This window comes from Mauremys mutica, chromosome 3, assembly GCF_020497125.1.
Source record: "Mauremys mutica isolate MM-2020 ecotype Southern chromosome 3, ASM2049712v1, whole genome shotgun sequence".
Lineage (NCBI taxonomy): Eukaryota > Metazoa > Chordata > Testudines > Geoemydidae > Mauremys > Mauremys mutica.
The window spans coordinates 118,712,673-118,734,927 of NC_059074.1; the positions used below are offsets into that span (position 1 = coordinate 118,712,673).

The 22,255-nt window shown below is 41.9% G+C and overlaps 1 protein-coding gene across 6 annotated transcripts in view; it reads left to right on the plus strand.

Moving 5' to 3' along the window:
- The first annotated feature begins 533 nt into the window (after positions 1-533).
- LOC123366829 (palmitoyltransferase ZDHHC14) overlaps positions 534-22,255 on the plus strand; it is a 328,341-nt gene continuing 306,619 nt past the window's right edge. The window contains exon 1 of one of the 6 annotated variants that reach the window (XM_045010630.1): positions 534-2,662. In XM_045010630.1, coding sequence (XP_044866565.1) covers positions 2,412-2,662 — 251 coding nt within the window. In that variant the 5' untranslated portion in view covers positions 534-2,411. The remainder of the gene's footprint in view (positions 2,663-22,255) is intronic. The other 5 variants (XM_045010631.1, XM_045010625.1, XM_045010624.1 and 2 more) reach the window with 5 other exon arrangements.

The following is a 22,255-nucleotide window of genomic DNA, read 5'->3' on the forward strand; positions in this document are numbered from 1 at the left end:
GGAGAGGAAGCACATAAGGAACAGGGAACAGCATCTTGTGGCTCCTTCTTTAGACATGGCTTGAGGGTGTTGGGCACTGGGCAGTGTTTCTTCCAAGGATAGGAAGTAACTAATGCCTAAGGTGGGAAAGTGCAAGGAAAGAGGACAGAGTCATTAGCTGTTTTTACATGCGTGTATAGTGCCTAGCACAATGGGCCTTCAACTGTATTTGGGTCCTCTGTGCGTTATCCTAATACAAAGATTAAATAACAATAGCAACAGGCCAAGTAAATGGGGAGGCGGGGGTGGAACCAGGAAGATGGGGCAGAGTTCAGCTGGGAATCAGAATGTGATTGGTGATTAGAGGGGGGACAGGAGGCGTGTCTGGGTGGGAAGATGCCATCAAGGCTCAGGAGGATAGAAGACTTTTATTGTTATACAAGTTACAAACCAGGAGAGGTAATTGTATTCTCTCCCCAGCACCCACGGCGGCTCACGCCCACACGCCACAGGAGAGCAGCACGGCATGCTGGGAGTTGTAGTCCTTCTGCCTGCCCCGCCCCCGCTTCCCTCCCCGTGTCGGGCGGCGCGGAGGGGAGGGGGCGGGACTACAGCTCCCAGCGGACCGGGGCCCTTCCCTTCAGCGCAGGCCGGGCATTGGCGGCGGGCTCCTTCCTCTCTCGGGTTTCTGCGGCTGATTGGGCCCTGCGGCTGGCGGCCGGCAGAGGGGGCGGCTGCTGCCTGGGGCTGGCTGGAGACGCTGCCGGGCGTCGGTGTTACGGAGCGCGCCGGGGGCCGCAGACGGAGCCGGCGGGACCTGCCGGACTAAGGCGGGGAGCGCAGGGCCCCATCCCGGGGGTGCAGCCGGTGCCTAGCGAGGAGCGAGCAGCTGGGCGAGCCCTGGCCCGGCTCGAGGGCAGCAGCGGGGGCCGGGCTCCCTCTCTCCGCCCCAGGGGGGCGTGCGCGGCTGGGGAGGGGTTTGGTGTCCCCTGGGCACCGGCAGCCGTCGTGACCCCCCGCCGAAGATGAAGAGGTGGCTGCTGCCGCTGCTGGGTCTGGCTGCCGGGGCCAAGCCCGGCTAAGGGCAGAGCCGGGGGAAGGGAGCGGAGCGGTCCCCGCGCAGCGCCGTGCGCAGGGCTCCTCTCACCTGGGCTTGGCAAGGAGCCGCGGCAGCTGCGGGGCGTCGTTCGCTGGGCGGCGTGAGCCCGAGCCCGCCCCTGTGCGCGGAGGTGTCAGGATGCGGGGTGGGACCCGGCAGCCCCTCAGCCCCGCTGCGGGAAGCAGCCCGTGTCCCCACAGCGTCTGACGGAGCCGTTTCTGCCTCAGAGGCGGTGTCGGGGGAAAGGAGACTCCGTGTGGAGAAGACGATGGGGCGGAAGAGTCCTGGGCGGAGAGACACATGCTACACGCAGTGAGTCCTCTTTTGGGGGGTGGCAGAAAACCGGCCGCCACGCGGGGTCGAGCCCGAGCAACGGCACGAGGAAACGGTACGTACCTGTTGTCTAGAAGGACTTGGGTTTGACAACCGCCACCCACACGCCTCCAGACGCTGACACCGCCCACTGCCCAAAACCAGGGGTGAGGAGGAGGAGAAATTTCTCTTTTTATGCGTGTATGAAAAGGATGAAGACTGGCTCCAACGGTGTCCATTTCTGCCAAGGACAGGCACTGACTCTGCTTTCTCTCTGCTCGAACATTTTTTAGTTTTATGGAGAGGGGGAAATAGAAAATAATAAACATTCACTTCCTCAGATCAACGATAAAAATTCACCTCCCCAGACGAACAAGAAGAAACAGCAGCAAAGCAGCCACTTTGCATTGAATCAGGCGGAAGAAATCCCTCTACAGTGTGTTTCTCCAAAGCTGGAGTTGCAGCTGGGTTTGTGTGTGCTTGCCTTGTGTGCTGTCTCTTTGAGGAGAAGGGGAGGATTTTCTCTTAGGAATATACATTTTTCTTTTTGTGGTAAAACCTGCTGCCTGAAGGAGTATTATAACAAATCTCTCTGAATGGGAGAGACTCAACTGGTGAACCTCTTTTTACCCAAAATGTTGATTCCCAGAGAAATCTGAGGGTGTGCTCTTTTGAGGAAAGAACAACCACTCCATTAAAGATGAACACTTTTTAAGTTTTGTGGACAACCAGTCTATTTTGTAATTCTTTTCTGGTTCCTGTTTTGTGATAAATTGCTCTTATAACCATAAAAGACTATTTTAAATCAGTTGGTAATTTTGGTGGGGAGGGAAGGAATACCTCCCAAGCATTTATAGTATGACAGCCTTGGTTTCTCAAGAGTTAATCAGGGCTTGTGTGATACATTTACTACCATTCTGGTAACAAACTTGCCTTTTTTTTTTAAATTGGGGCTAGTGGGGAGGATTATCTTGTCAGAATATCTTTGTTTTGGGGGTGTTTCCCTCATTACACTCCCTTGATGACTCCTGGAGGTGGTAGTGGGCCCATGAAAGACTGTGAATACAGTCAGATCAGCACACACAGCAGCTCATCTCCCATGGAGTCTCCCCATAAGAAAAAGAAAGCAGCTCCCAAGAGAAAATGGGAGGTTTTCCCTGGAAGAAACAAATTCTTTTGCAATGGAAGGATCATGATGGCCCGGCAGACTGGAGTCTTCTACCTGACTCTGGTTCTCATCTTGGTCACCAGTGGACTCTTCTTTGCATTTGAGTAAGTGATGTTAAAGCCTTTGTTCTCTCCTACCCTCTTACTGCATGTATTAAATTTCCTGAAGAAAACTAGATGAATTCATCCAGGTGTCACGGAGGACATTTGAATGAATTGAGATGATATAGGTTTGTATAATTGATAGAAAATTCAATGTGATAGACATAAAGGACACAACCCTGTTTTTGTTAAAGAACGTTCTTGCTAACTGGGGTTAGATAATCAATGTTGTACTGTAGTTGCTTTCATAATGTAATTATTCTGGTGTTTCTGTATATGGTAATAAGAATGCATAATAGCAGGAGTTAGGATGTGGAGGAGTTGATGTAGGTGCTTGTCTATCTGTTAATTTCTCAAGAATCAGAATTGACAGATGCAAAAATGGTATCCACCTCAGAGTTGAGCACAGAAAGGTAACCTTCCTTTCACTGGACTATTTAGGATTACTTTTTTTTAACTCTTGTGAAGTTAGCTGTAATAACTGTTAGACTATCTGTCCTCTGTGTTTAAAAGGTCCAAATGATGTTTGTGCATGTAGAGCCACCTATGTTTCAGTGACAATTTCAGATGTTGTTCAGCATTCTATCAACATCTAGCTGGTTACATTTTCTTCTTCTGTGTCAGTGTCTGAGGGAGCTCCATCTGTGATTTACAATATCTTGTTTTACTAAGATTTTTGTAAACTGCCTTCACATCAGTTTTTAGAGCCTAATTCTCCATTGCAATGATGTAATGTGTATGCTATATTCAGGGCAACATGCGAAATATCAAATCAGAAGGTACTAAATTTTCTACTGTTTGCAGTGGTGAAATTGACTGTGCAAGATGCAGGACAGTGGAGAATTGCACACTTGGCCTGGTCTACACACACTTTTTATACCAATTTTACTATTTCAATTAGGGATGTGATTCTTTTCTTACTGGAATAATTAAATCAGTATAACCCCCTTAAAGTGAACACAGTTATATCAGTATAACTTATTTTTCTACATTTCTAGGAATAAGCTACATCATTATAAGTTATACTGATTTAATTACACACCTGGGAGTTGTGCTGCTTAGTTGTACTAGTTTCAAACCAATATTGGTGCAAAAACTGTGTGTAGATGAATTTTTAGTCTGTGGTAACAAATCTCTTCCAGAAATGGGCACAGGCTTCTGGCCTTCTAGCTCTATAAGAACCATTTCCTTGTATGTAAACTTAGCTGTTGTTTCTAAAAATCATATTCTAAAGCTTGTAAAGTGGTCCAGTCATACGGTGCATATTGATGCTTACCATCTTCAGGAAGCTAAGTAGTGGCATTAATAGTCTCTGAATTGGACCAGCTAAATGCAGAAATCCTAATTTATTGGTAGCGTTTAGGAAGATAAGTTCAGCAGGTAATCAGAACTCTGAAAGTTTTTGTTTATTTTTAAATATGTCACCTGGAATACATAGAAGATACTGCTTTCCAGAGGGAACTGCTTACTGTAAATCTTATTGTAGACTCTGTGACACTTGTTGAACCTCTGTGACTAGTTGAGCTAACATGGTCAGTGATGGTAATCTGTCCACCAGTGATAGTTATTACATATGTTTCCTCTTCCTATTTTAAGCAGATATTATGAATGTCTCCTTTCAGTAAATTTGACTAGTAACTGACTTTGTTGAAGATGTCAGTGGATATATCTGGACTGCCAGGGAAAAAAGCCATGGCAGTGAGTCCTGGAGCTGAGGTGGGCTCACAGGGCTTGCACCACAGGGCTAAGAATAGACATTCCTGGTTGGGCTGGAGCCCAGGCTTTGCTATCTGGTGAGGGTGGAGAGACCCAAAGCCCGGGCTCCAGCTTGAGTGAGAATGTCTATGCTGATGTTTTTAGCCCTCTAATGTGAGTGTGGTAGTTGATCCGAGCTCTGAGGCTTGCTGTTGTGTGGTGTCTTTTTTTTTTTTTTTTTGGCAGTCTAGATGTAGCTAATTAGGCTCACATGGGCAGATTCTTGAGTCTTGGTGGTGCCTCACTGAGTATGTCTATACTGCATTGTGAACCTGGGTCAGTGGGACTCAGCTTGTGGACTCCTTTTTTCTAAGCCCGTGCTTGGGTGTCCACACTGTATTGTAAACCTGGGCTCGCTGTTGCTGGTCCTGGGTGTCTCAGCCATGCTGATATGTCCATACTCAGACCTTTTGGACTCAGGTCCATGGCTTGAGCTGGGTTTACCCATCCTCGTACCAGGGTCCTAGGACTGGGTCCTGAGTACTTGATGACCTGAGTCAGGCTAATTTATGTGTGGATGGAAGGGAGCACATGGGCTCAAACCTGAGTCAGAGCCCAGAGCTTAGTGTGAAGTGTAGACATACTCACTGACTTCAGTAGGACTTGCATGCACATACTGATCCCACAAAAAGCAGCTTGGAAGTTCAGGGTCCAAGTTGTTACATTTTAAATTGAAATACTTTAAAGTAAATTATAGATGATGGCTTGACAGGGGAAGTTGTAACTTTCACTTAAAACAATTCGACCCTCCAAGGAAATATTTTGTGTTGAGATATTCTGCTTGATTGCACAATTGAAAACAGTTAAGGTAGGACCAGCTGCTAGCTTTTCATCAGGATCCTGAATTGATATTAGAAATCCAGTAAAGTTATTTAAATTGTATCTCTGAGTCCAGGTGCTATGTGAGTGTTACTGCATGTAAACTGCACTGAAGATTAAATTTAAAATTATCTAAACTTCATCTAGTTATTTAAGTGCTAATGCTACTGGAAATGTTGAAACTAGAAAATAACTTCATGACTTTTGTGGCTGCATAATATCTCTGTGTGCACATACTGTTTCTGAGTAATTCTTGCACTCTTTTCCCCTTCAAATTGAATGCTTAACAAATTGTGAACAAAATGTAGTTAAATGAATTTAAGAAACTACTTGTTTCAAGAGGAGAGCTGCAAAAATGTTCTCCCTAATAGATGTTACTATTGTGTGGTGGATTTTGTTCTTATGCAAAAAAAATGCATGCATTGGAATTGTCAGTCACCATCTGAAGCGTCATTTAATATCAGCTCGTGTAGCTAATTGCTTGGTATATTTGTGGGATATTTGGGCTATACAAGGAAGAGGATATTTTAGAAAGTGATTCCCTATTGAAAAGTGTTTGTTTTGGAATAGTTTCTAAATTGAGGGTCATTTTTTCTCGCTTGGACTTGCTGCAAGTGATTATCCTTTCCTTTTAAGAAATACTTGTTGCTTATATGTTACTTGAGAAAAGCATTAATTGTTAAGAGCACAAACTAAAAATAACTTTAGCCAAATCAGTTTCCCAAAGACACTAATAATTTTAGTGTGTATACACAAACAGGTTATGCCGATGGAAATATAGCAGTTTAGGAACAGGATTTATATTATCCCTTCTGTGTGCATGAATCATAGTAGTGTTAATAGGAATTGTATACAGAGTTGGGTACATGCATCTGAACAAAGTTTAGGAAGGGAACCATTACTTGCCAGTCTTAAAATTGCTTTTTCTTTTTGCTACAGGAAGAAGGAAGATAACTTTGCTCTCAAACTGAAAGATTGGGGCTAATTGTTTAAATTGTTCAACTGCTATACCCCAGTTGAAGGGAAACGGGGGGGTGAGGGGGAGAAGAGGTTTTTTGTAATTTTGGTAGCTTATTTCTGGGAACCTATATCACTTTAACGTGGATATTTGTCCCTCATCCCCTTGACTTCATACGTTCCTTTTCATGTGCCATGGTATTTGATTCCTTTTTCTTTCCTCCTCATTTTGTACATACTACCCCCATTATCTGGAACAGGCTTTCTTTCCAATGATTCTCTTTTGCTCCCTTTCCAAAAGCACAATATATTTTCTGACATTCTCTAAAACAATTTTTTTTATCTTGACTGTTATAGTTTGCTTTCATTGCTGTCCAACTATCTTTCTGACCTGCTTCCCTGTCATGCTTTTCCCTCTCTCATTTGCCCTTGCATCCTGTTTTCATCTCTTATTCGCTTCCATCGCTGTTTTGCTCCAGTGACGTCTCTTCTTTCCCTCATTTCACTTTCCTCTCCAATAGGCCCAAATGTGTGCACACAAAAATTGTAAACAGATTTAGTTTTTAAGCAACTAAAATACTTACAGAAAACCACAAACTAAAAAACCTCAAGGAGCACACATAACAAACTGAAGTAGACATGTGGTGGTCTTCTTGTAAGCTGCCTTTTCCCTGCCCTTCTGTTTGGATAGAACATGATACTGTGTGCAACCTTGGGTCCCAATCCTGGAAGTGGTTGTATGCAGATAGATGTTTGTGTCCATGCAAATTCCTATTGTTTTCAGGAGATTCATGCAGGTTGAAGGATTTGCCTGCATGGGCCCCAATCTTGAAAATGCTCCTAGTTTGTAAATTCTTTGGGGCCCAAAGAATGTTGGCCCAGACTTTCAAAAGTGACAAGTGATTTTGGGTGCAGAGCTTGACACTTTAAAGGTGTCTGGTTTTCAGAAGATGGTGCTCAGTATCTTCAAGTGGCAAGGTGGGCACCCAGAATTGCTTGTTCTTTTTATTTCTCTGTAAAACCTTATGCAGGTATTGATTCAAGCGGTTGGTTCCTGAGCCTCCAGTCTTTCCTATGCTTGCTCATTCTTTCTGATAAATGGACTTTGCATGCTTTATTTTCCCCTTTGCTCTACTACATCTATATGTATTTGTAAAATTAATCAGTGCTCATGTAAAGGTATTTGCTTGACAATCCTGGAAAATGAAGTATCCTATTCTCAGAATAGATAAAACCTGAGCAACATTAATGCAAACTTTCCTATGCTGTCTTGCTGATGCAGTAAAAGGGGTTGCACATCTCTAACTAAATTGGTGTATCATTGCAACTTATTAGTGCAGTTTAACACCTGTTGGCTTGAATTAATTACATGTACACATCCAGGGAAGAATAAACATATCAACTTTGTACACGCGCTTGTTCAGTCACAGGAGAGAAAGATATGCAATTCAACCTCCATCACATTAGCAAACAGCATCTTTGTTTTAAACTTATGCGCACGTTAAGCCTTGTCTAAACATGTTCAACAAATTAATTTGAGCTAAAATATAGTGTTTGTATCAATCTAATTAAACCAGTTCATATGTCATTGTGGGCACACTTCAATTTGGAAAACGGTTATAAGTTGATTTTGTGTGTCCACGTGGGTTGTACTGGTTTAACTAGTTTGATGTAAAACACAAATTTTCACTTAAATGGATGCAACTTGTATGTGTTGACAAGCCCCTGTCTCCTAATTGGTATAGTAGCAGTTGGCGACCTGTTCTGTGCCTTCTTACTCTGAGCACCACGGTGATTAGAGAACTTTTCCTGATTTATGCCTTTTTGTATAGAATTTAGAGATTGTACAGTGGAAGTCGTAGTAAACACACTATACTGAAGCGATATGACTTTGCCACACACTGCAGCAAAACCTTGACGAATCAACACTCGTGTTAGCAAGCTACGTGATTTCAATGTGTAATCAACCATTGCTTTAGTTTTGTGACAATGATGTTTTATGCTATTCAGGGAGATAGCGTAGCAATCAGTGACTTGATATAGGATTATCTGATAACTTTAGCCTTCTCTCTCCTTTTTTTTTTTTTTTAAGATGAATAACTTGCTTACATTTTTAATTCCCAGGCAGTCCATGCACAAAAATGTAGTAGTTTTATGCCTATTTGATTAGAAACATTAGCATACTAGCTGTAATATAGGACAAAATATTAATCTTTGCAGAGCCTAAGTTTCATTTTCAGAAATGACTTAGGCTCTTAAGAAGACATGAAGAGCTCTGTGTAGCTTGAAATTTTGTCTCACCAACTTCAGTTGGTCCAATCAAAGGTATTACCTCACCCATCTTGTCCCTGAGGCTCCTAAATTACTTTTGAAACTGAGACTTAGGAGCTTGTGTCATGTAGGCCTTGCATCACTGAGAAAAGCAATGCCTAACTACCTTTTACAAATCTGTGCCTTTGTCTTTTTATTGGTGTTTTAGCACACTTCTAGTGTTGATTTAAAAAAATCTGGAATTTATATCAGAGAGGTGCACTGAAAAATTCATAAAAATTAAAGTTTAATTGATCTAGTTAGCAATGTTAGCTTCAACTCACAAATTGACTATAAAACTACCTCTATTATACATACGTTTATTTAATTGAAGATGGAAAACACATCAAGGGTTAGAATAACCTTAAATGATTACTTTATTGGAAGGTATCAGAGGGATAGCTGTGTTAGTCTGGATCTGTAAAAGCAGCAAAGAGTTCTTTGACACCTTATAGACCAATGGTCCCCAACCTTTTTCGTCTGGCAGGTGCCAGACGAAGGGCCGTGGCGGCCGTCGAGCATCTGCCGAAATGCCGCTGAAATTCGGTGGTGACACCTCTGGATGGCGCCACTTGTCGGCGGCAAGCGGCGTCATCCAGAGGCGTCACCGCCGAAATGCCACTGAATTTCGGCGGCTGCTCGGCCAATGGCCAGGACGCGGGCGCATTTAGAGGCACCGCATTGGGGGACCCCTGTTATAGACTAACAAACGTATTGGAGCATGAGCTTTTGTGGGTGAGTATTCACCCACGAAAGCTCATGCTCCAATACGTTTGTTAGTCTATAAGGTGCCACAGAACTCTTTGCCGCTTTTATTGGAAGAGTATCATAGTGTACAGGCTACTTTGACTAACCTATTGCGGCAGCAATGTGCATTCTCTCCTTTTCTGGAATTTAAACAACTGCTTCTTGTCTTCTCCTAATACATGATCTAAAGATATTAAAGTGACAATATGGTCAAAAATCAAGTGTTAGGAAAAAGATGTCAAATATTTGTAGGAGCAGTCAAATAAGTGTTTAAAACATATATTCTTATCCCTCTATGGAATACGCCAACAACCTGATGTGGCTAATATAATATTACAATATGATTCTTTCAGTGATACATTTCATAGTTCTGAACTGTTAACTGGAACTCCCACTGATGGAAATATGAAGAATTATTTTTAAATAACATGACTAAATCAGATGTCCCTTCCCGCATCCCACAGGAGCAATGGTGCAGCAGTAATATTATCAATTACATCAATCTTAGTATTAATGACTGTGTGGAAATCACTAAACCACATCTTATTCAGTAGCAAATGTTACCTGTGCTGAGTTTAATTGTTAAGGCTGGTAATAACATACTGCATATAGCACTTCTCATCCTAAAGGTACCAACAGGTATTTTAGAGTAAGCATTAGGATACACAAATTGAAGAAATTATTTCACTGACCCATGTGAAATGTAATAGCTGCTTGTAGGGGTAATTATGAATGTAGAGAATTAGCTTAGGATAACAATATATTTGTTTTATAGCTTGTGGCTAGTAAGGAAAAGGCCCCAATCAGCAAATAAAAGAAGGTAGTGAGTATTAGTATTACTTATTATTTGTAGTGTGGGGAAGGATGGTTCAAAAAGTAACTAATAAAATGAAGTGCTGTAGTAAAGACACAGAAACTGGCTTAAAAGGAACAAGCACAATCCTTCCCACTGTTGTGCTGGTAAGCAAGGTGGAGTGAGGAGATAGGGAGGAAAGGCCTTGGGATAAAGGAGATTGTAAATCTTATCTGGATTAAGACTGGAAATAAGGGTGAATTTTCTCCAAATCAGTTTTTAGCTAAAGTCAGTAATTGGCAATGACATCACTTGTTTGTTAAAGGATATAAAAAAGTAAACTCTTCAAACATTCATTGCTAATACCTGCCTGACCACCTTGGAGCCAACCTATATGGTTCTAAGCACCCCTGGGTTTAGCCTGTTTGTAAGTATCTTGATCATATGCTTATAAATGTTTTGTTGTTGTTGGATGTAGTAAATTGCTAAATATTTAGGCATTTTTAGAGCAATTGTATAAATTCCAAAGGCCAAATGGTTTTAATAAAGGAGTTAATAGTTAAATTAATGTCATGGAAATACCCTGTGTAAATAATAATTCCAGCACTGCATTAATAATGCATAGCAACATAATCAAATGCTATGATGGTACTGGAGGGATGCTCAGAACTCCTTGTTAAAATTCTTCCATCAAATTGAAGGTAGAGTAAAAGTAATATCCCTGCCTGTGATGGAATTCACTTCTCTACATTCTGCTTAAAGCATCCATGTCGGAGAGAACTTATCCCTGGGATTTATTTAAAAAACAAAACCTTTCAGAACTACAGTTTCTGTACTTAGACTATGCCAGATTGCAACACGTATTAGATATTTTCCTTGTGGATGATGCCCATCTACTGAAATACCCAACAATGTCTTCATCTTCTTTACCATCCCCACTTCAAATTATTCAAGTTGAAAAATGGTAACTATCAATGAGTTCTGTATATTTTTGAGGCAGTAAGTGTACTTAATGTAAGTTTTCTTTTTGGGGGACTTTCCTCTTTCTTTGATTATGAGAGAGTGGGTAAATGAATACATTTGTTCCCTTCATTTCTGAAAGCATGCATCCTAGAGATTATCATGGGCTAAATGGAACTTTTTTTTGTTCTAGCCCCTTCTTTAAAATATAGACAGCACTTTGCTGACTAGATGTAAGCTCGTAAGCTTTTGGATCATTCCTTGGGTGCATTATAAGATATAAGGCCAAATATCTTAATTTACCCTAAAAGTTCACAAGTAGCCTACTCATGCAGTCTGGCATGGAATATGTGACTTGAACATGAACAATTACTTTGTCAATGTCACTTTTAAGAAACAAGGTGGGTGTTGGTGATTATTCAGTACAGACATGGGAAATATTTCCTAATAGAAAGATAAGAGGAAAAGAAGATTGCCTGGACTTCTGGGTCTCATCTTCTTCCTCCTGTTTTCCCCAGAACCATGTTTGCTTTTAACTCCATTTCTATAAAATTGGGAATATTGAACAGTTCTCATTCTAATGTTTGTTAAAATGGGCTACATTTATATGGTAGTCCCCAAATTAGTGTAAAAGAGAAAATAGGTTGTTAGTTGGAGGGGTGCAAATTTAAATCATCCTCCTAGCTTTAGCCTCTGTTCCTGTTTTCCCTCCTATAGCTGCATTTGTGTTTTTCAGCCTCCTCCTCTCCCCAACTTTAATATAATGGATATAAGGCTTTCTTTTTTTTAATATTCTTTAGGGGAAAAATTCCTAGCTCTGTATTGCTGGGAGTTGATGCATGGGTGTGACAACATCAGATACTGTGGTGATGGGCACCTATTTAAGAACCTTGAGAGAGAAATCAGTGTGGCCTTGAGCAACTTGTGTACAAAAATCTTCAGAGTAAAATGTGAAAATGTACTCGGCAGTCTCTTTTGCTTAGAGCCATCCCTCTCTTTTTCAGGTCTTTGTTCTATGTCTGTCCATTTTAATGGGAATCTAGATGGCTTCTGTCATGAAAAATGTCTCCTTTCTGGTGAAGAGACTGAATTATTCTGACCAAATGTTTGTCTGAAATAGTTAACTGGAGACACCAGATCTGAGTTTTCCCTGCTGCATAAGTAACCATTGGCACTTCCACATGGATGCTAGAGAGAGAAATGTACAACTGCAGTTTTTTGGATCACTCTTATGGTTTCAGGGAATAAATGAAACTTCTTATTGCCGAAATAAATTACCAAGTGTGTGTGTGGTGTGATGTATTTTGTGCATAATATGAACAAAATTAAAATTAAGTCCCAGACAATAAAATCTCAGTGTGGAACCATTGGTTCTCCAAAACTATATGCAGCATTCAAAATGTCTACTATAGTAACTCACTTTTCTAATAAAAATTCTAAAAGTTATGGGTCTCTCAGTCTATGTACAAACATTAACTACCTCAGCTGCTCACAATTGTAAGCTTTATTCCCAATAGTAAATTTGAAGGAATGGATACTCAGTAAGGTATCAGCATGACTGGAAAACATGGGAATTGCCATACTGGGTCAGACCTGAGTCCATCTAGTCCAGTGCTGGCCACTGTCAGAAACAGATGCTTCAGAGGAAAGAGTAAGAAACCTGCAGTAGGCAGATGAGAGATAATCTGTCTCCCACATCAGGTCCCATCCTGATCTCTGGTAATTTAGAGATCGTCTTGAGCCCTGAAGCATGAGATTTAATATCCCTTGCAAAAATTTTATGACTGTAACTCTGGATAGTCTTTATCGGTAGTGGTTTTGTGCACCTTCAAAGAAATGCAGACACGATAATCGTAAAGTTTTGGATTCGAAGTGTCTGCCTGGTGAAATGGTGTTCTTAATTCACCAGTCAAAGATTTGAGGTTTTCATTCTTCATATAAATTGTTTCTTTATTATTAAGCATGCTTGGGTTTTTTTCTGCTTCAAATAACTCCTCTATATTTGTTTTAAATCTCCTTCACTATGAAAGGAGAAAGAAATTAGTTTACATAGGACCTAGACAAAAACGATGCTTTGTACTCTCTATAACAACCTTATTCCTGAGTTGTGTTGATGTAGTTTTAAAAAAGTGAATTTCTAGCTCTACAGAAACAGAGGAAAGAAGTTGAGCTTTTAGCTGGGCACTTCAGACAAGTAGTCTGCCCCCCCCCCCAAACCTAAAAAAAAAGTTGTCTAGTAGTTTAGGCCTTGGGTCATGTATTTATAAAACAAAATAAAAACTTGCAAAACATAATACTAATGTTTGGAAACTTCACATGAAAAGTTATTGTTTAGATTTGAATACTTGCAATCCAAACATTGAAACTTGAACTATTGTATGAGCAACAAAAATTAAACTGAAAATCTATTGCATTTGTCCAAGCTGCGTGACATGCAGAGCAGTGATAGAAAAATGCATTAGATTATTTTTAAAGGGTAATAACCTAAGGTCGTTTTAGTGTAACAGATATGGAAATGTTTGATTTTTAATCTGATAACTTTTACTGTAAAGAAACACTATTAATTGGCAGCTATAGAAATACTTATAATCTTTCTGAGTTTCAGCTAGACAATAAAAAGATGCTTGTGCACGCATACAGTGCACAATGTTCTGTCACTGAAGTTGGGGCAAAAGTCCTATTGACACTCATGGGAGCAGGATGAGACACATAATTAACCATAACAAAAGTTTCGGCACACTTTTTTTTTCATTTTGCACCAACGCTGCAAAATGAATGCGCAGCTTTTTAGACCAAACCCTTTTTCAAGGCAAAGTTGTGGGAGGAAGCTAAAATCCGGCTTTGTAACTTAAGCTGGTTGCATTTTTTTTAACTTGTGTATAGGTTACTGCCTCTCTAATTGAGCCTTTGGCCTGATTCTAAAAAGTTTTGAACCACCTGAAACTCCCATTGGTGGTGTGTGGGTACTAGGTAGGGTGACCAGATGTCCCGATTTTATGGGGACAGTCCTGATATTCAGGGCTTTGTCTTATATAGGCACCTATTACCCTGCAGCCCCTGTCCTGATTTTTCACACTTGCTGTCTGGTTACCCTAGTACTAGGCATTTCTCAAAATCAGTCCCATAGCTTTGGGAAACTATGGAATTATAGTACTTACTGAATTATTTTCTGAAGTTTTAATTATGAGATTGGTTTGCTGTAATATAACAGTGATTTAGCTTCCATGTCCCTGCTCCTTTTCTTTTTGATTAGTGACTGTAATGTTGATGCACATTAATTATTGTCACAGTAGCTAATGAGATCTTGCATAATGAGCTCAACTAATGAGATCACAGCTGCTTTTTTGTTTTACTTTCCCCCCAATTTAAATCTCACATTGTACTAAGTGCTGTTAGTATATTTACTGTATGCAGTCATTCTTTTTTCTTAATTTAAAAAAAAAAGTTTGATGCAAAGTACAACTCTAATGCAACACTGAGAATTTAAACTCAGAAAAGTTTGGCCGTAGAAAAGTTGATTTTCACAACAGCTGCAACTTGTGAATTGTGTGGTTTAAATTCTTAAGCAAAATATTGCGTTAGTGTATTTTTTGTAATTAATTTAAAACATGGTAGATGAGCTAATTCTTTTAACCATTCAGGAGTGGGGAACACATCTACTTGGAGCTACACTACCATTTTATCAAGTTAGTCAGTTGAAAAATTGTTTACTGCTGTTCAGGAGTTTTGAATACACATTAAACATCATGGTCCTCTTGATCAATAGTCCAGTCCTTTTTCAAGCAAACAAAATGATTCCACTGTTTACATTTTATTTAAGCAACAAATGCAGTTCAGGTAAATGTTTTTTAAAAAATGAAGAAAGAAAGGTACAAAAGACACAGATAACTTATGAAGTGCGAATTGCTAAGAAGGATTGCTAAATCCTTAAATATGTGGGTTGGTGATTGATTTATTTTCTAACATTCATGTGCTGACACGGCAGTATATTCAGGGAAGAAAAGATTATTGAAGGCAGGTCTCCATTTAAGAATTGTTACTGGCATAGCCATGTTGATTAAGTGGTGTGAATTTTTTTTTAACGGCATAGCTATGCCTGCACAAGCCCTACAGTAGACGGAGCTAAACTAGTAAAGAAGCATTCTAATATGGAATTAGAAATTAGAATAAAAACTTCCTAATGTGAAATTATTTCATAGGTTTAAAAGCACTTGAAGAAAAGAGGGAATGAGAATGAGTGACTTCTCCATACGTTTAGCATCGCTACTACAGCTCTGTAATAAACCAGAGGTTAGAGTATTTGCTTTGTGTTGGTTTCTGAAGACAGCAGGAGGATTGTGAATTTGCACTGCAGTGATGGAGAATAATTTATGGCTGTGTTTACTATTGGTTTGAACTTTCCTCAAGGCTAAGCAAACTTTGGGTGTGGAACCAGTCAAAGTAAACTTTTTATCATTACTTGTCAAGACCAGTACATAAAATATCTATTGTATGAAAGCATATAATGTAAAATGTTGGAATAGACTGTGTAAAGTGTGTGTCCATTCCCAGTTGGCCACAATGAATTCTAACATCTCCCTGCCCCCTCTGAAGTCAATGAAAGCTATTGTCTACACTCAACTGACATTTCTTTAAAAATGTATTCCATTTCTAGTGTGTCACTAGTTACACATAATGACAGGAGAGTGTTTATTTGGCCACTTCCAGCTGAAGAATGAACCCTGTGGTGCTGCATTTTACCTGACTGGAAGTGATTATTCTAGAATGAAGTCTTTATTGTAGGATAGCTTCCACATGCCGAGTTATTCTGCTACAGCTATGTGGGTCAATTTCCCCTGCACCCAGCCTTTTTTAAATAAAATAATTTTTTTTTTAGCCTCTCCTTCCCTCTCATTCTTTCTCTTACTGCCTTTCCTCATGCTCTTTCCTTCTTATAGGTCAGCAGGGCTGTGGTTTCTAGAATGTTTTGAAAGTGTTTAAATGTTTTTTAAAGCCTTTTACTAGCAGTCTTGTAACCCATATATTTTTGGTATTTTTCTACTGCTATCATGTACATTTTTTTTACTTCAGCTAAAATCAGGTGGGGGAATCTAGGTAGTATTTGTTGCCAGCAAACTGAATGTTTGAGTGCAGGAGCCAGTACATCTTCGCTCAGCAAAAAAAACCCACCCAAAACCCGTGGTAGCGAGTCTCAGAGCCCAGGTCAGCCTTGCGGGGCTTGGGCTATGGGACTAAAAATAGCAGTGTAGGTGTTTCTATGTGGACTGGAGCCTATGCTCTGAGCCCCACCCTTTTCACTGGGTCTCAGAGCCTGGGCTCCAGCCTGAGCAGGAATGTCTGTGCTATGATTTTTCGCCCCCATAGTGCAAGCCTGAATCCGTAGACCTGGGCTCTGAGACTCTCTGCCATCGAGTGTCTTTTTGCATTGTAGATTTATCCTTAGACTAAAGACTTCCATATATGCAGTACGCTAGAGAATTAACCTTTAAAATTATTTTGTAAATTGGACACTTACAACTAATTGGAGCATAAGGAATTGCCTTCTCAGCAGGGAAAGGAGAAGGAGTTTTGAATTAGGAATTGCACAGTCCTGCACTCTGGCTAAGAGAAATTGCTTTCAGTATAATAACTTGGGGTTGATCCCCTTTTAAGAGGCAAACTCCAAAGATTCTCTCTGTGGCTCAGCAGATAGTTCTGGTGACTGTAGTGTGCACTCATCTTCAAAATAAAATCAAAGAATTGTTTGTTCTTAACACACAGACTCCTTGTTCCTCTTGAGGTCAAGTATGCTTTTATTTCCCCAACATCAGTCCCTATTAAAGTATCAGGGAAATTGCCTGAGTCTCCCTCCTAATCCTATAGTGAATTAAAGTTTGTATGTGGGGTAGGATGGGAGGTGGGAGTGCATTTGGGAGAAGGAATATGAAGCTGGAGTTAGGGTGGAGCATAATAGATTCTTGTCATTTTCCCTTGACTCTGACTCCTGGTTGAGTTTTCGGGGTCAGGCATTTGGCTCTGAATGGGAAAACCAGAAAATAAAGTCTGACCTTAAAATAGCAACTGACGCACTTTGATCCCTGAATGTAAAACTATTATGGGCTAGCTTCCAGCTTTATTGAAAAGTAAACACACCCTTCCCAACACATGCACTTTTCTATTCAAACATGACAGAAAACTTAACCAATAGTTAAAGTTGCTAAGAAGTAGTCCAAAGATGTATTTACACATCATGTGAAAATAACCTTATTTTTACCATGAACAGACTTAAAGCATATTTTCTAGAGACTTTTCTTTAACAATTGTTGTAACCCCTAATTTTTCTTGATTGTTAGTGTCATGAGGAAATAATACTCTTGTTATTTTTGAGAGGGGAACATGAATTTACTACTTTCTAAATCTTATGCATAGTAGATTAATTCAAGCAACATCTACTGATCAGGTATTTGACAGTTGAAATAGTCCTAGGCTTCTGGAAAGAGCTTTAACACAAATATTTAATTCTAATGTGGCACAAAGGTCACACATTTAATGGGCATAGAAATTTGTTACTGGAGTTGATCCTTTCAGATCAATGTTGAGGCATGTTAGTTGGACAGTGTGGGCAAGCTTGCAGTGAGGCTGCCTATATGGTTAATATTCTGTGGGATGAAAAAGATTATTTCGGTTTTGTGTTCAGAAGCTGTCAGTCTGTCACCTTCTTACAGGTATTAGCTTAATTGGTCTCTTTAAAACGGTATCTAAATTAAAAAATTATTAAAGGAGCACTTTATTGTATCCATTGAAAAAATGGTCTCTGTTAAATAAAGGGAAGCGATGAATGTAGCAAGCAAGACTTCCCTCTCACAGATCTTTAAATAACGAAAGAGGTTGAAATTCTGTGGAAGATAATTCATAGTTGTGTTTTCCCCCTTTTTGTACTATTTAAACAGACATTGCCAGGTCAAATTTAATCCCAAATTTAGGTTGTTTAAATACCAAGCTTTTACAAAGTTAAGATCAATAGAATGTGTCTGCTACCCAGACCTTGTAGCATTGTCTTAGAGCATGAGAATTTTGAAAGCAAATTTGACATCTGTTTTCATTGTCCAAGCTATGTGGTCAGATTATTAAAACTGACATAACTTTAAAAAGTAATGCAGTGTTTGTAACCTTGTGAACAGGCTGCTATTGTTTGACCTTTCCTACTTTTGAATGCTTCACTTTGCAACCTTCATGTTCTTTTAGTATGGATTTTTGTAAATAGTTATGCTAGACTGCTTCTAATTCGTCCCCCCCACATATATTCAGACTCCACCGAACAGGAGATGGTATGGATAGCTGGAAGAGCTGGGGGAGCTTGAGGTAACTAGTGGTAGGAGACACAGTAGTCTTCAAGTGCTTGCTCATGTGAGTCATGTTTGCCATGATAGATATGTGCACGCCCTGTACACAGTTGCTGGAGACTTTTTCCTCAGTGGTATTCGTAGGATCGGCTCTACTGTCCTTTGGAGCCACGTGCATATGCTCCAGTATAAGGGGCGCTGCCGGCCTGGCATCCTTTCAGTTCCTTCTTACCATCTATGATGGTTGCTGGAATGATCCTTCCTGCTGTGGCAAGGTTTTTTTCCTAGTGGCTGGACTTTCTCTGTTACTGCATGCTCGGAACAGGGTCGACTTTCTCTGTTGATATTCTGTATAGTTATTATAGTAGTGTTTAATAGTTGTCCCTGTTGTTGAAGGACTATGCACTGGTCCCCGGGCTCCAAGCCATTTGCCTCTTGCGGCAAGTTAGTGACCCGCACACTAGTTGTTTATAGTATCTGGGGGAGTCGCATGTCAAAAAGATGCCAGATGTGCAGGGACTTCAAACCCCATACCAGAAAAGACAGGGGCATTCAGCTGAAAGGACATTCAGATCTATCTCGGAGCCAGGTTGCTCTGAATCGGCTCTGAATACTTCGGCATCTATGTGGAGTGCTCCCGCCAGCACTGTTCTCTATCCCTTGTGCTGAGGAAGAACATAAGAAACAGCACATAGAGAGAGGGTGCTCTCTGGTGCCGAAGAGAGACAAGTGAAACCCATGTTGGGCCACCTGTCTTCTCCCGGGCCACTGATGGCAACACACTCTGCCTAGAGTGCCTAGTCCAGTACAGGACCCACCACCAACTCCTGAGGGCAGCAGTGGGGCCAGACATTTGCTGACTGCCTTGACACCAGAGGCCTTTAAGGCTGCGAAGGACCTGCTGTCCCTCCCAATCCCGCCGACCCCTCAAGGACCCCAGCTGGCTAGAGCAGTTGGGGTCAGAAGGGAACAAGGTTCATCCTGACATCTGTCTCCCATCTTTTGGCACTGCCCGGTGGTGGAGGCGGGTACTGTACTGCCATGATCTCCAATGGAAGAATCCTTGTCAGTGTCCGAAGGGGAATCCTTTGCTCTGTCCAAGACCTACTGTCACCAACCTATGGGTCTTATGGACTTCAGTGCCTGGCCTCTGGTCTGCTGGCTGATGCAGTACTGGAACCCCTGGGGGTTTCCTCCGGTACCAGGGCCCCCCTCCAACCACTCATACTTGGCAGCATCAGAAAGGCTGGCTACCACCTCTACCTGTCCAGCACAGAAGCCTGATTCCAGCACTGACCCTGGTGCCCACATTCAGCAGGTGGTCACAATGGATGCAGTAGAAGCAGACCTGCACAGGCTGCCTCCTCTGCATCCTGGATGGGGTGGAGGCAGGCCCTAGTCCCCTGCTCCCTCAAGACGACTTCAGGGCTCACCAGGACTTCCTGAAAAGGGTTGCAGCGAACTTGGGTCTGGAGGTGGAGGAGCTTAAGGATCCAGCCACAGCCTGATGGACATCCTGGCTGGTGCTGCTCCCTCCAGAGTGGCCTTACCTCTCTGCCTCCCACCTCAAAGAGGGCAAAGAAGTACTACATCCCGGCAAGTGGGTTCAACTACCTTTACTCGTACCCCCCCTCTCCTCTTGGATCCCTATAGTGTCGGTGGCAAGTGAGCAGGACAGATTGGGGGCAGTCGAGTGCTAGCCCCAAAAATAAAGAAGCTAAGAGACTGGACCCGATCAGACGAAAGTTTATTTGGCAGGCAGTCTCAGATCTCTGGCAAAGTCATGCAGGTCTTGACGGACAGCACCGCATCAATGTTTTACATCAACAAGCAGGGATGGGCTCGTTTTTCAGCCCTGTGCCAGGAGGGCCTCCGGCTGTGGGACTTCTTCATGAAACACACTATTCACATTGAGGTGTCACATCTCCCTGAAACACACTGGCTGGCAGATTGCCTTACCAGATCCTTTTCATCTCACCACAAGTGGTCTCTTCACCCGAAGATCGTCAGTGTCATCTTCGAGAACAGGGGGCTTCCAAAAGTAGACCTGTTCGCCAATGGACAGAACAGGAAATGCCATCAGTTCTGTTCGTTGCATGGGCACAGCATGGTCTCTCTCTCCGATGCCTTCCTGTTGTCATGGGCAGACTGCCAATGATGTACCTTCCCATTGATCCCCTTGGTTCACAAGGTCCTCCTAAAAATCAAATGAGACAAGGCAAAGGTTATCCTGATAGCTCCTGTGTGGCCACACCAGTAGTGGTTTGGTATGCTTCTGGACCTCCAAATGGTAGCTCCACTTGCGTTCCCATGCTGCCCGGACTTATTTTCACAAGACCTCAGTCGGTTGTTTCACCCAAACCTCGCCTCCTTGCACCTGATGGCATGCTTGGAACAGGTTCGACAAGTCTTACTAGGTGGCAGGAGGTCTTCCACCAGGCTACCGAGTTGGCAAAATGGAAACATTTTACTTATTGGGCCTCTGAATGGAATCTCTCCCCATCCCAGTCTTCTTCTCTTCAGTCTGTCTTGGACTATCTGTTCCACCTAAAGCAGGGGTAGGCAACCTATGGCACATGTGCCGAAGGCAGCACACAAGCTGATTTTCAGTGGCACTCACACTGCCTGGGTCCTGGCCACCGGTCTCGGGGGGGCTCGGCATTTTAATTTAATTTTAAATGAAGTTTCTTAAACATTTTAAAAACCTTATTTATTTTACATACAACAATAATTTAGTGTTATATTATAGACTTATAGAAAGAGATCTTCTAAAAACATTAAAATGTATTACTGGCACGCGAAACCTTAAATTAGAGCGAATAAATGAAGACTCGGCACACCACTTCTGAAAGGTTGCCGACCCCTGACCTAAAGCATCAAGGTCTGGCTCTCTTGTCTATTAAGGTTCACTTGGCAGCCATCTCAGCCTTCCACCCTCCAGTGAATAGCAGGTCAGTGTTCTCCCTTGAGATGATGGACCAGGTTTGTGATCCAGTCCCCACATGGGACTTAAACGTGGTCCTGTTGAGACTCACAGGGCTTCCCTTTTGAACTATTAGAATGGTGCACCATACTGCTGCTCTCTTGGAAGGTCATCTTCCTGGTGGTGATCACCTTGGCCAGAATGGTCTGAGATCAAAACCCTGATGGTGTTCTTCAAGGATAAGGTCCAGCTGTGCCCCCATCTGGCCTTCCTACCAAAGGTGGTATGTCAATTCCATAACAACCAGGACATTTTTTCTTCCTGTCTGCTTTCCAAAACCTCACAAGACCATTGAGGAATGTCTACTTCATACATTGGATGTTAGGTGGGCCCTCGCCTTATATATTGAGAGAACTGAGCGCTTCCGCAGGTCCACAAAACTCTTTATAGTTGTAACAGAAAAGGATGAGAGGGCTACCTGTGTCATCTCGTCCTGGATAACTGTCTGCATCTGAGCTTGCTGTGAGCAGGCGAAGGTTCTGCCTCCGGCAATCATGACCACTCATTCCACGAGAGCCCGGGCTTCATCAGCTGTGTTCCTCGTGAAGGTACCAATCCAGGACATCTGCAGAGCCACAACATGGATATCGGTTAGTGCTTTTGTGTTCCACTATGCCATCACCCAACAAGCCAGTAATGATGCCAGTTTTGGGAGAGAAGTGTTGCAATCAGCACATCCATGAACTCTGAGCTTAATTCCCGGGGTACTGCATGTGCGCCACCTAGCATGGAATGGACATGAGCAAGCACTCGAAGAAGAAAAACTGTTACTAACCTTTCGTAACTGTTCTTCAAGATATGTCCATTCCATAACCAACCCTCCTCCTACTCTGTCTGAGTTATCGGGGGGATTGAGAGGATTGCAGGAGTAGTTCTTTATGCAACTTGCAAAGGCCCTCTTTTTCATAAATTTTCTCATAATGCTTAGTTTTATGCATAGTTCAGTGCTG